The 13,990-nt window shown below is 42.5% G+C and overlaps 1 protein-coding gene across 2 annotated transcripts in view; it reads right to left on the reverse strand.

The window, feature by feature from the left end:
• wsb1 (WD repeat and SOCS box containing 1) overlaps positions 1-12,095 on the reverse strand; it is a 16,224-nt gene extending 4,129 nt beyond the window's left edge. The window contains exons 1-8 of one of the 2 annotated variants that reach the window (XM_019861345.1): positions 12,032-12,095; positions 11,682-11,867; positions 9,576-9,744; positions 8,740-9,023; positions 8,408-8,539; positions 6,721-6,821; positions 3,978-4,150; positions 3,254-3,367 (exon numbers count right to left, since the gene is read on the reverse strand). In XM_019861345.1, the coding sequence (XP_019716904.1) occupies positions 3,254-3,367; positions 3,978-4,150; positions 6,721-6,821; positions 8,408-8,539; positions 8,740-9,023; positions 9,576-9,744; positions 11,682-11,721 (1,013 nt within the window). In that variant the 5' untranslated portion in view covers positions 11,722-11,867; positions 12,032-12,095. Of the gene's footprint in view, positions 1-3,253; positions 3,368-3,977; positions 4,151-6,720; positions 6,822-8,407; positions 8,540-8,739; positions 9,024-9,575; positions 9,745-11,681 lie in introns of both variants that reach the window. The other variant, XM_019861343.1, reaches the window with a different exon arrangement.
• Between the last annotated feature and the right edge of the window lie 1,895 nt (positions 12,096-13,990).

The following is a 13,990-nucleotide window of genomic DNA, read 5'->3' on the forward strand; positions in this document are numbered from 1 at the left end:
TTGTTCTTGGTTTTGCTGTTCAGTGCTTTCCACCGTCTTTATTACCAATTTGCTTTACTGTTTGTTGTATATGTTGAATTGCACCATGTACAGCACTTTGTATGCAGCGATGGCTGTTTGAAAGTGCTCTATAAATACAGTTGAGTTGAGTTGAGTTGTATTTGCTCAACTAAATAGAAGTTGAGTTGAGTTGAGATGTATTTATAGAGCACTTTCAAACAGCCATCGCTGCATACAAAGTGCTGTACATGGAGCAATTTGACATATACAACAAACAGTAAAGCAAATCGGTAATAAAGACGGTACAAGGCACCGAACAGCAAAACCAAGAACAAATCTAAGTCATGCTGAGTTAAATGCAAACGAATACAAGTGAGTTTTGAGGCGGGGTTTGAAGATGGGCAGCGAGGAGGCTTGCCGAATGTTCAGTGGGAGGTCATTCCAGAGAGAGGGACCAGCAACAGAAAAGGCTCGATCCCCTCTGAGCCTCAGTTTAGTTCTTGGTACTTCTAATAATGTCTGGTCCGCAGACCTGAGGCGCCGGGCAGGTGTGTAGGGGCGGATGAGCTCAGAGAGGTAAGGTGGCGCAAGGTCATGTAGAGATTTGAAAACAAATAAGAGGATAAAATACATGTAATACTTAAGATCAAATCCAGACTATAACAAGGGGATGGACTGCACCTTGTTGGTCGATTATCCATAATTGTACTTTCTAGATCTCTTGCAAACGGAAACGTATCATGTCCGGTGTCCTGCTACAGGACAAAAAGTGTGGCGTTCTTCCATGGATCATCTTTGGGAATTCCCTTATGCTTCCCATCCATCCATCCATTTTCTACCGCTTATCCAGGGTCAGGTGACGGGGCAACAGCTTTAACAGGGAAGCCCAGACTTCCCTCTCCCTAGCCACTTGTTCCAGCTCTTCCCGGGGTATCTTGAGGCGTTCCCAGGCCAGCTGGGAGACACAGTCTCTCCAGCGTGTCCTGGGATCGTCCTCGGAGCTTCCTGCCGGTGGGGCATGCCTGGAACACCTCACCAGGGAGGTGTCCAGGAGACATCCTAATCAGATGCCTGAGCCTTCTCATCTGGCTCCTCTCAACGTGAAGGAGAAGCGGCTCGACTCTGAGCCCCTCCTGGTTGACCGAGCTTCTCACCTTATCTCTAAGGGAGAGCCCAGACACCCTGAGGAGAAAAGTCATTTTGGCCGCTTGTATCCGGGATCTTGTTCTTTCGGTCACGACCCATAGCTCGTGACCATAGGTGAGGGTTGGAACGTGGATCGACCGATAAATTGAGAGCTTCGCCTTTTGGCTCAGCTCCTGCTTCACCACGACAGACCGATACAAAGTCCGCATCACAGCTGACGCTGCACCGATCCGCCTGTCGATCTCACGCTTCGCTCCAAAACAAAAGTTCAATGCTTGGTCAGCCTGCAGTAAGCTTGATAAACAGCCTCGTGGTGACAGCCATGTGACTCATCAGAACAAAGCCACATACTGTAGCTACTCTGTGCACTTCGTCAAGAGGAATGACTCCAGATTTTAAGAAACAAACAGCAAACAGTGGAGCTTTTCTGCAATGCATTGCTGATTACATGCACACGGGAAGCCTATTAGTCGAGGAAAGAGTGCAGACAAAAGCGTTGTTGATTAGATGGACAGTCAGAATCCTACAGTTCTCGGTTTGTTTACTTTTGCTGTGCCATGCTGCGTCATACTTGAACTGCAGGGTTGTTTTTCTAAGGAGACGCTGAAAATGCTGAGTATAGTACAGCTGTTCTCAGACCTTTGACACCAAGTACTACCTAAAACAACACTGAGTCCTCCGAGTACCACCAAAATTGTCAACATTAAAATACAGCAATAGGTCACAGTGTTCAAGAAAATAGTACTACTGCAAGTCTCTGTGACATTCTGCATAGTTTCAACATTGCACCTCAAGATCGAAAAGGTGTACGAAAAATGTAAATACAACTAAACTGTACTTGGGCTGTGATTCTTTTCAAGTACCACTAGAAGTGAGTTTACGTATCACTAGTGGTACTGGTACCACACAGAAGCACTGATTTAGGACACATTTATCTGAATCATATTTACGCTGAGATAAGCCACGATCCTTGAACAAACATCATTACATAGCACAATGTTCAACTAAGTCATTTTTGACTACAACTTGGCTTTTATTCACCCCACGTAGGAAACGTTCTGAAACTCTGGCCAAGAAATCAAAGCTGCTGATAAAACATTAACAGAGACATGGAATATTTCCACTCCAATAAGCAAAGAGGACACTGAAAGCAGGGTTATGTACACAACAAGTGTTCTATGAGTGCCCAATGGCTACCAGGGGCGAGAATACATACAAACAAACGTCATTAGTGAACCCCAGGTGACCCAGGCCATTTATAAAATCCGCCGCGAAGATAGTCCCTGAGAACACAAGGATTCTGAGTTTGCGACTCATAGAACCATAGCTTTGTAAATGTCATTCTTTGACATCCCTCCAGGGGAAGTGCTTAAAGCACGAAATGCTTAAATACCAACAAAGTCACGAGGAATCCCAGATCCAAACCTCACTGAGGCCTCCGAAGAGCCAAAAACCACACCGGGCAGAAGCGGAGTGGAAACATCCACACTATAAAATCCAGAGAGAATGCTAGGCGATGACCAGGAAGCAGCAGCACTCCCGACACAGCAGTCCAAGATGTTGCAACACACCTGGTAGGATGAAGCACTCCCAATGTCAAGGGGCATCCCCAATGCCTAGGGGCAGTCTGACGCAGGAAAAGACTGACGAAAGGTATCCACAATCCAGCGAGACAAGCACTGTTTGGAGAGGGCAGCTCCCTTGGAAGGCCCCCCCCAGAAGAAACAAAAAGCTGGGCAAACGCACAGAAGGTCGCAGTAGCGACAATATAAAAACAGAGTCCAAGAGCTCTGAAAAGATGGAGGAACAAACGATGTGTGCCGGATCAATTAGGTCATCAGTCACATCACTCTTAGGGCAAGGGCACCGCACAGCCCACTGAAGAGGCTCTTCCAGGTACATGATTAAGAACGCCACAGCGGGCTCAACACGAGGCTTCCGATCCAAGCAGCGTCATGCATAGCTGAAAAAGCCCAGCCATCCAAAGTGAGCCAGGAGGTAGACCCAGTATGACCCCAGCATAGAAACCAGAGACTCCAAAGGTCACTTGCAGTGACCATGGCTGTTCTTTAAAGAGTCAATGAGGAAAAGGAGATGAATCTCTTACCTGTCATCAGTAATGCTGGCGATGTGGCGGCCGTCGGGGCAGAAGCTCACAGAGCGCACCCAGCGGTCATTTGACCCTCCAGCAAAAATGGGTGATGGCGGAGGAAAGCGGTGGCTGGAAAAAAGATCCATTTGATTTGATGAACAGAATAAAACAAATAATTCAAAGTCTAGCGTTATTTCATTAATATTGATACATTTGTTGTAGTTTCAGCTGTATATGAATGAGGGTACCAACAACTTTGTCCATGTGTGTACATTTTTTTCTTGCCACATACAAATCTTCTGGCAACCTGGCTAGCTCTTAAACAACTTTTGAATAAACTGGAAAATGCTATTTCCATAATTCTCAAGTCCGTACAGCCCCCCGGGTGCTGTAACATTTTTTTCTTTTATTTTGCCCAAAGAGGTATGTTTTTCCAATTTAAGTTGTATGACTTATATTCCGCATAAAAGCGGGGCAAAAAAGTTTTTAAATTATTCATCTTGGTCTCATCGTTTCACATCACCAAATAAAAAAATTGACATTTCAACAGGTGTGTGTTGACTTTTTATCTCCACTCTCCATGTTTATTCACTCACTTATTGGGTCGTAACTTTTTCGAAATTTCTAGTTTGGCTTCAGCATGCTCACACACATACGCACATGCGCTTGCACACAAACACACACAGAGTTAAGGGTGAAAAGTAAACTATTGAAGAATTGGGAATGAAGAAGGTCTTACCCCAGCTCGAGAAGGATCATGGCCTTGTGGGGATCCCAGACAATGACCCGCGTGTCATAGGAGGCAGTGGCCAACAGCGCCCCATCTGGTGAAAACTCACAAGACACCACGTCATTGTGGTGGCCCTCCAACTTCCGGATTAACGTGTATTTATCCATGTTCCACAAGAACACCTGCAAAGTGAAGAAAGCTCTGTTAAAATCCATGGAATGATGCGAATTGTTTAGTTGTACTATTAAAGGTCTACCATTACTGTCTGCACAAAAAGTGCTTAACAATTACATTAAAGACAATTAGGTGATGCTCTGTGTCAATGGACATATTACTGGAAAAAAAATTCAAAGCAAACAAAAGTGCACATGCTACACAAAAAGCAAGGCTACGTCTCAAAATCTGACAATTCTATGAAATATTCAATCACATTTTGGCTGACTACAACGTAACTAACATTTGAAACATATTCTCAGCTTTATCAAACTACAAAATCCTTTAACTACATACACTGCTTAAATCATTAGTCAATAAGATGAATATGATTACATAATTACTCATATACTGTTAACAAAAAAAAAAAGAGAAAATAAAACAAGTAGTAACTTAAGGTAACATAATGTTACTCCACTGGTTTCCCCTTTCAGTTTTAGTTCTCTCTGTTTACAATAGGCTCGCACCTCCGGCGGAAGCCTACGGAGAGAGACAGATACTGCAAGAGAAAAGAATATTTTATGGCCAAAGGGTTGACACCTCTGGCAAAGTATACATAAGCACCCACACATCCATGCACACACTCGCACATAAAAAAAGTTTTTAAAAAATGTAACGCTATGACCTGCATTAATCAGTATAAGTGGGATTCGGTGAAACACCTGATAACATTTTGAATATGCAATTTCAGCCCTCAGCTTGTTTGCATCATTTGCGTGAAAGAGTGGCTTGTGAACTGCTAGTACAGGTGCTCCCCGCTTTACGAACTTTCGTGTTGCGAACAACGGTACATACGAAAATTTTTGCGGGTACAGGTATGTCGAAAAATGTTCTCGGACAGAGATGCTGTCAGTTAGATTTTGTATTGCGCGCCTTTTTCCGAGTACTGTAATACTTCTTTCCACCGCTAATACCGACGTGAGGCGCTGTGAGAGGAGGAGGAGGAGGAGGAAACGCCTGTCCCCATGAAGAAGTTCGAGACGGAACTCTCTCCCCCTCCATCATCTCCTGAAGCCTTCGAGTACATCTTCCAAAAGTAAGTTAAACTTCATTTTATTATACTTATATAAACCTTAAACATACTTATATAAGCCTTAAACATGAATTCCATACAAAATATAGCACTGAAGCAACTTACGTATGAATTCAGCCAACGAACGATCCTTCGGAACGTATCTCGTTCGTTAGCTGGGGAGCGTCTGTACTGTCAATGCTTGGGACAGGTTTTTTGTAGGAATAAATCCCAAATTAATTTTACAGGATTTAACTCATGAATTACCAGTAATTTAAGTTAAGGTTGGCAATTGTTGGGTTTAATGGATTTCTATGCGAGTCTCCAAGAGGCAGTCATGAAGCTAAAATTGTATGTAAATGGTCTTTGTGTGGAGGAAGAATCATTTCTTTTACATGACTCTCAATATTTTTCCTATTCGTCTACAAGAATGTCACAGTAGCATCTGCAACAACCCTGGCAGCATCTAACAGAGAGGGCAGGCTACATACATGACATGGAAGTCCACTGGAAAAACATCGAGCCAAATGACAAAGCAGAATCTAATATGTGTAGATAGATGGTGAACGAACTATTCTGAGTTAAGGGAATGGGAAGAATTTGGGAAAAAGGCAGTGGTGTAAAGGGGTGGGGAGAGGGGGAATAATTCATGACCAGTTTAATGATAGTTTTTAGATGAAATTAATAAAAAAATAAATAGGAACTGCAACAGCAGAGGTAGACAGACACGGAGCAGCACCTACGTACAGAATGACCTTGCGGGTCAGGTGCCAAGTTGCCCCTGGCAGGCCTTTGGGCAATGCGCATCCGCGGTTTACACCGGCTGCTCAAAATGTCAGCGCGGCGCTCCCCTCAAAACCAATCACACACTGAGCTCTGCCACCACCTGTGACAGGGAGAGCAAGACACACACACTGTAGGGGGACACATAGCCTGTCAAAGCTACTACCAACTACATGTCAAATACCGTTTGATCAATTTCAGGAAAAATTGAAAATATCTGTTTATGGTGTCCACTAGGAGTCTATAAACTATGACATGTTTTAAGGATGGGAAGTTAGGACGTTATATATAGAGAACAGATTTTGTCTGCAAGGCAAATCAGTCACAAATGACAGAATTTCCTTTAAAAACTAAAATGCTTGTTGGTTTGTTTAAAATCACATACATTTAATACATCTAACTCGTTGAGTGTTTCTTTGGGGGTTTTTTTGTCACTTCAGTGAACACTTAATTAGATGTAGGTAGATGTGTGGTCAAACAGTTAGTTGTGAGTTTTGCAAAATTCAGTACACCAAAGGCCTTTTCCCCACTGTAGACAAAACCAAACAAAATCTAGATGCAGGTCACTTTCACTGAGGACACAGAGCAAACTCGCTTTTAGTGTGAGTGTAGGTGAGCAATACTGGGATGGGTTGAATTTCATTCCATTTCTAGGTTCATTGAGCATGGCTAGTCACAAGCAATAGCACAACAATAAGCTAGCAAATCGATTCAAGGTGAATTAGGAGGAACGTGTTTACATACTGCTTTGCCTGTGCCGACAGAGCACAGGATGGACGAGTCAGGGGAAAAGGCGCTGCAGTAGACCCAATTCTGGTGACCCCGCAAAACTTTCACCATGTTACCTAAACAAACAAGTCACATTATCAACAAAACCTCATTTACTCTCAAGACTCATGTGTTTATGTGAAGACTGTGATTTCAAGCGAGCTGCAATCTCTCCACAGCAATCTCTCTATGCACCACAGATCGTGCGTTGGAGAGATACAGACTTAGTATCTCACTTTCAATTGCGGCACTTGAAATAGGTATTCTGTGCCAGCTTTAGTTCCTGGTAGGTGAACGTTCACAGAAGCGATTGTGCATAAACAATCAGTGAAATAGTACAAAAAGAGAACCGAAGAAGATAGCAGTTAACTGACACAACCATTCGTGCCGTCATCTTGGCTAGAATTAGAGCTATTGTACACAACTGCGACTCATTAATGAATTAGAAAGAGTTGTGTGTGCCTATCAACCAATGGACACATGCAAACCTAACTTTTTTTTTTTTTAAACCTAAACCTATTTCACAGTAATATCAGCAACAAAAAACAAAATCCGGCAATTTAGGTTTAATGCATTTCTCAAAAACATGGAAATGTGGAATATGTGCAGGATTTAAGAATACAGAATATTGAGTAGTCTACTCTAGCCAAGCAGGGGTGTAAAAAAATAAAGTCTCAGCAGTTTGACGAACACTGGAGTTGTTTTTGTTTTCTCATTAAGCGATAAGTACAGGAAAGTAATTATCGTGACAGGTCAACATACTGCACAAAATTTAAGACCCACATATCAAAATTCAAGACTTTTTCAAAACTTCCATCTATCCATTTTCGGATCCGCTTATCCTCACAGGGGTTGCGGGGCCTGCTGGAGCCTATCCCAGCTGTCTTCGGGCAGTAGGTGGAGGACACCCTGAACTGGTTGCCAGCCAATCGCAGGGAGACAAACAACCATCCACACTCACATTCACAACTTGGGACAATTGAGAGCAGAGGTGTCAAACCCGTTTTTTTTCATGGGCCACGTTTTAGTTAACGTTTTCCTTGGAGGGCCGTTATGACTGAAACCACATAAAGAAGTGAAGAATAACGTTTTTTTCAACTTGTGTTTAAGTTATTATAATGAGGAGTTTGGCAACAAGAAAATGCTTACAATATCTCTCTTATTTATTACATATGAGAATATGAATTTTGGTACAGATTTTTTTTTTTTAACAGATTTGCAAGCATCCTGTAATTTCACGTTTGATTTGGTTTCGTGGGCCACATAAAATGATGTGGCGGACCTGGTCTGGCCCCCGGGCCTTGAATTTGACACCTGTGATTTAGAGTGTTCCATTAACCTGCCACACATCTTTGTGGAATGTGGGAGGAAACCATAGTACCCGGAGAAAACCCACTCAGGCACAGGGAGAACATGCAAACTCCACACAGGAAGGCCGGAGCTGGAATCAAACCCACGACCTGCACTGTGAGGCCGACGTGCTAAGCAGTTGATCACCGGTGTGCCATAAAACTTTCCAAAAACAGAAATTCAATGCTTTTAAGACTTTTTAAGACCACACGGGAACCCTGCTAAAAAGGTGTCAGAAAAACAAGTCATATTTTTGGTCTGTGTAAATAAATTGCAAGAAAGGACATAGCTGAAATATCAGATCAAAACACACCATCATCTTTGAGGTCCCACACACGGAGGGTCTTATCTCTGGATGCTGAAACCAACATGAGGCTTCCATCAGGAGCAAAGGTCAAGTCTCGCACTACATCAGAATGATCCATGAGATTCAGCAACAGTTTACCTGCAAAATGCCATCAAACCAAAGAATTAATGGAAATCTCGACTGGCACATGGACAGCCGCTTGTAGGATACATGTGTACCAACGATCTCAGCCAAGGGAGAAAGACAACAATTATTAATTTGCTCTGGTTTCAGCCTTGACAAGTTACAGGCAAAAGGAATTTCTGCAGTGCAAAATGTTGATTTTCAAGTATGCTCACCAGTGTAAACATCCCAGATTTTGATGCGACCGTTGTTGAGGCCAGTTGCCAGTAGCAATTGGTCCTGGCCGAATTTAAACCGGTGCCATTCGATGTTAACACAACGGCTCTGCTTCTCAGGCACAGATGAGCCAAAAGCCAAACCCCAGACGATGTCGCCGCAGTCAATGGTGTGCTCTCTGGGATCGCTGGCTGTCTGTATATACTGGCCTCCATCACTGTTCTGACGGGAAAAGCGTCGGGGACTTAACGCATTAGTGCCTTCTCCATCCTGGCCCACTGAACTGAAAAAGAAACAATTGCATAACATGAACTATTCAATGAGACAAAAGGCACACGCTACAGTTAAGATAATCATTTATTATACTTATTTCTCTGACATGCTTAAGTGTAGAGACACATTGTACTTTCAGCTCCCTCTTCATTTGTGTCTTATGACTATTACTCCTTTCACCATACAAATCTTGAAGGAGCATTCTGCTTTGTCAGAATTTTCTCCAACATTGAAAATGACAAACCATACCAAGTGCTGATGGTGGCATCACACTTTGGTATGCTCATCTAAAGCAGAAACTGAGGCTTTTGGTCACCGTGCCTTACGAACAGATCCAAGTTGTATGATCAGTTAGATAGAGTGATACATTCCAGAAACCTATTTTAGGAATATCACAAATGACATTGACATGCATTGGATCTGGGCAATGAACCACTTTGAATTACATTATGATGTAAAGTCTCAAAGTTGAGAAACCCTGATTTTTTTTTCCTATTGAAAAAAAAAATGACAAAAAGTACTACAAAATTATCATCCAAGAAGTGTTTAAGATGATACTTACAAATTGGTCAGACATTTTGGCCAGGGAATGAGCCTGACAATGCGATGCCCCTGAGACCAAGCGAAGTAAGAACCATTGGGTGCAAACGCTACAGTCCAAGCTTCATGCCCAGACTTCTGGTCAAAGGGAGCAACAGGCACCAGGAGTTCACCAATGAACTTCGCCTTACCTGTTAAAAAAAAAAAAAGGGGGGGGGGGGGGGGGGGGGGGGGTTGAGGTGATTTCTAGAACATTTGTTTTTCTGCTCAAAGGTCAGGAATTCCTATCATCAAGATGCCGCCTTTCTGTACAGTAAACGTGCAAACGTGTTAAACATTAAATGACAACAATGTCAAATGAAAGTTCATCTCGTGAGATGGTTGTGTAAAACATGAACAAATAGTTTGTGGTGCTTCTCGTGAAATGAATAAATACAATACAATACAATACATGCTGATTTATATAGCGCTTTCACAACAATGGGGAGTGTTGGGTCACGGGTTACCAAAACTCTGAAAAAAGGACAACTAAACAGGTTCTGCAATGAAAACAAGATTTATGTTTTCTGTAACTATCTCTGTGACACCGTCATCAGTGCCCCACCCTTAAATATTTACTGTAAACTATAAGCAGAGTCAACTTTGATATGCAATGTTGAAACAGTGTAAACTGTTGGCTTTAGCCAGTGAATAAACACCAATGCTTTTGATATTGGGGACACAAACAATTTGTGGGGAAAAATACCAAAAACTGCTTGCTCCATCATATCTTGCTAAAAATATTACAACACGTGAGCCGCTTTCCGACTGTCCAAATAAGCCAACATTCTCCCGGGTTGATGTAGATTCAAGAATTAGCTACCTTTAAGTATCAGAGGCAGATTTCATAAACATCATCGAGTATAATTAATGCCCAAAACTCATCCTTCACGCTCCTCAGTCCTTGGTGTTAAAAGCAATAGTCATGTTGATTCCATGTTGATTCCAATTGTTACGCCCCGCCCGCCCCAAAAAAGTTTAATTTGTTCGATGAGATAATAAATGTACAACAACGTGTAAATTATAACCAACTGTTCAGTGTATTTGTCATATGGTAATACATTGAGCCAGTGTGAATGAGGACACATTGTATTTATTTATTGTATTTAAGCCAATTTTGCCATGAATTACGGGATAACTACAAGTACAAATTCCGTGCGTTTTACGAATGTGCCAGCACGAAGCTAAATGGTTAGAACAGTCGCCCCAGAGGTCCTGCTTTTTTTCCTTCACGTCAGGGTTTCAAATTACTGCTCTGTACCTTTTTCTCTCTCTCCGTCTCTTTTTTTTTACTGTGTTTGCAATATCCTGCAGTCTGTCTGGAGTCGTGAACAAGCCGTTCAGTTTGACGTGTTAATTGAATCATTGAACAGTGATGCAACTTAAGAATTTTTCTGTGGTTTGTGAAATGCAAAAATAATTCCCAGAATGATTAGGGCCCCACAAAAATATGATCTTATTGGACAAGAAGGGGGTTAATAATAAAAAGAGGAAAACATTAATTTAAAAATTAGATTAGATTAGTAGTAGTAGTAGTAGTAGTAGTAGTAATAGTATAGTTTTCAACTAACCACCCTGTTCAGAGTTATACTAGGTTTGAGTTTGAATGGACATTATTGTTTTCTAAGTCAAATAGTGGAACGCCTACCATGAAACAAGCACGAGCGAGGCGAGCATATGACTCCCGACGCTGGTGTGGGGGAGGGACACGTCCGATGCAAAGTTTGTCCGTTGTACCTTAATAATTTCATGCGGTTTAATGATTAAAAAGAAAAAACAAAAATCACACCGTTGCTGTGCTGATCAAAGTAAATTTAACCCATACAACTTGTGGACACACATTCCTGACACGAAGGAGGTAGGACCTGCAGCGCGGAGACTGAAAATTAAAATTCATTAAACCAACTCAGTCTTTAATTTCCACGCAGCTTTCTATATGCAATTTTAAAGCAATTACACAACAACCTGTCTTATATTGTAAATTGTTTCGATTTTCAACAACAGATGAGTCGTAGGGAAGGCCTTTACTCGTCGGTCCCTGCCCGAGCCCAGAGAGAAGAAAAGGGTACACGTTGACAGTTGTACTTACCTATATCATTTTCGTTTATAGAGTCTGGGAAGCTTGCCATCTAAATGAGGGCAGAGACCAAGAAGAAAAGCCAAGCACCGACGGTAAAACCAAGATTAAAGTGGGAAATCGATGCCTGCGGATGTAGACGACTTCTCCCCCCCTCTTCAGCTTCTGCTATCGTCAGATCCCTCCGCGCCTCAAAACCTGGGTAGAAAATGCAGTCGTCGTAAAACCCTTGATTACTTCGTCTCTCTACTTAACTACTCTTTTAAATGCGATAATATAATACAACTGGTACAACCGTGTCTAATAAAACCCTTTGAAGCTTTGCCGTGGAAATCACAGTGTGAATTATAATGGCTTCTAACCGTAGACTGCAATGTATCAAGCTATTTTCATCCGGTGAGGGCTGGGGGGAGCTTAAGAGTGGGCGGTATTTCGTCCACGTCAGCACAGTTTCCATAGCAATACTAGTAACACCCTCTTCTGATGTTTTTGCTTTGTAAAATCCCTAATATCTAGTACAGTACAGTACTGGAAAGCTTATTTTTTGGGGGGGCGGGGTGCATGTCTAGCAGAGTGATTCCCAACCTTTATGGATTATTATCTTCCCGATTTCCGATGAGGAAAGGTGCACAAGAACGCCGCTTTGAACAGTAAGGTCTGAGTTGAAAAGTCGGGAAAAGAAAGACGCAGAGTGGACCGACCGACTTCGTTGTGACGTCACTCCACAATGGCGACCTCACGAGGGTCCCGGCTGTGCCGAAGCCTATCCCAGCTGTCTTCGGGAAATAGGCAGGGTACACTCTGAACTGGTTGCCAATCAATCTCAAAGCACACATAGAAAAACAACCATTCTTGCACACAATCGTAATTGGGACAATTTAGAGCGTTCAATCAACCTACGGTGCATGTTTTTGGAATGTGAGAGGAAACTGGAGGACCCGCAGAAAACCCACGCAGGCACGGGAACAACATGGAAACTCCACACAGGAAAGCCGGGTCCGGAATCGAACCCTGTACCTCTCTGCTGCATGGCAAGGGGGACAACTAGTCCACCCCCGTGCCGCCCATATATGGTATTGATAGGCAGTTAAAACGAGCAGATGACAATCTTCTTGCGGAGGGCGAGAGGGAAGAGGGACACAAGCAGCTGCTGCTGACGCGACACAACACACGCAAGAAACCCACTTCCGTGTTTGCTCTCAAGTATATACGGACGGTCCACATATAGTGTGTTTTAGGACATTAAGTGACCATATCTATAATTCCAAACTTACCAATAGATAAAATAGAAGTACTTTTGTAAACATGCACAGCCATCGTCACGTGTGGCGGGAGTGGTGAACTATTTTTTCCCCTTTCGAAGCCATACAACACATCCCTCCACAATAAATAAACCACGTATCCTGACGAAGGTTGTGATTGACCAATTGGTACATAACACACATGTTGATACAGTTAAGACAAACACAATAAACACTTCATGAAAGATTACATTTTAGCCATATCGCACACTCCATGTATGCATGTATAGATAGATAGATAGATAGATAGATAGATAGATAGATAGATAGATAGATAGATAGGTAGATAGACAGTGAAGTCTGTATTCTGCTCATATTTAGTCATGCTGTATAACCTTCCCATGCCCACAGCGTAGCTTGGCGTCCTTGCAACAATCATCTCCTAGAATTGGAATACTCTTGTATTATTCCTCTCTTAGTTAGATTTGATGGCTCAGGTGTTATTCCTCTCTGTTAGTTGTGTTTGTTCAGACACTTGAAAGCAACAATGTAGAATGCTGTTGAAGGTATTTTCTGCTCACTGTGTTTACAATCACCTTTAGTGCCCCTCGACCCCCATCACTTTTAGGGCCCACCTCCACAGGACATGTTTAACATCAAAAGAGGAACTGTTATCTCAAGTATCTGTGTTCCTGCCATCACACCAAATGGTGGGTCGTGGTGGTCTGGTCTCACCTCACCACTCCCGACTTCTTCCAGCCACACCGGCCGGGTCAGATGACATGTTACTTTCTTTGTTTCTGAGATTTGCATGAGAGGCGTACCTCCCCGCCTCTCATTATCATATTGTCTCTATATAATCTCATGAATGTGTTTCTTTTACGCGGGGGTGTCAAAGTCAAATGGACGGAGGGCCAGATAAAAAAAATTGCTGCAAGCCGAGGGCCGGACTGATCGAATGTTCATTGAAAATTTTAAAAATGACCACATATTGTTTATTGAACCAAATTTAATTGACTGAAAACCTAACAAATACATTCCAATATGGTCAGATAAATAAAGCAACATTTTTTTATGGCT

This window comes from Hippocampus comes, unplaced genomic scaffold (assembly GCF_001891065.2).
Source record: "Hippocampus comes isolate QL1 unplaced genomic scaffold, H_comes_QL1_v1.1 scaffold122, whole genome shotgun sequence".
Classification (NCBI taxonomy): domain Eukaryota; kingdom Metazoa; phylum Chordata; class Actinopteri; order Syngnathiformes; family Syngnathidae; genus Hippocampus; species Hippocampus comes.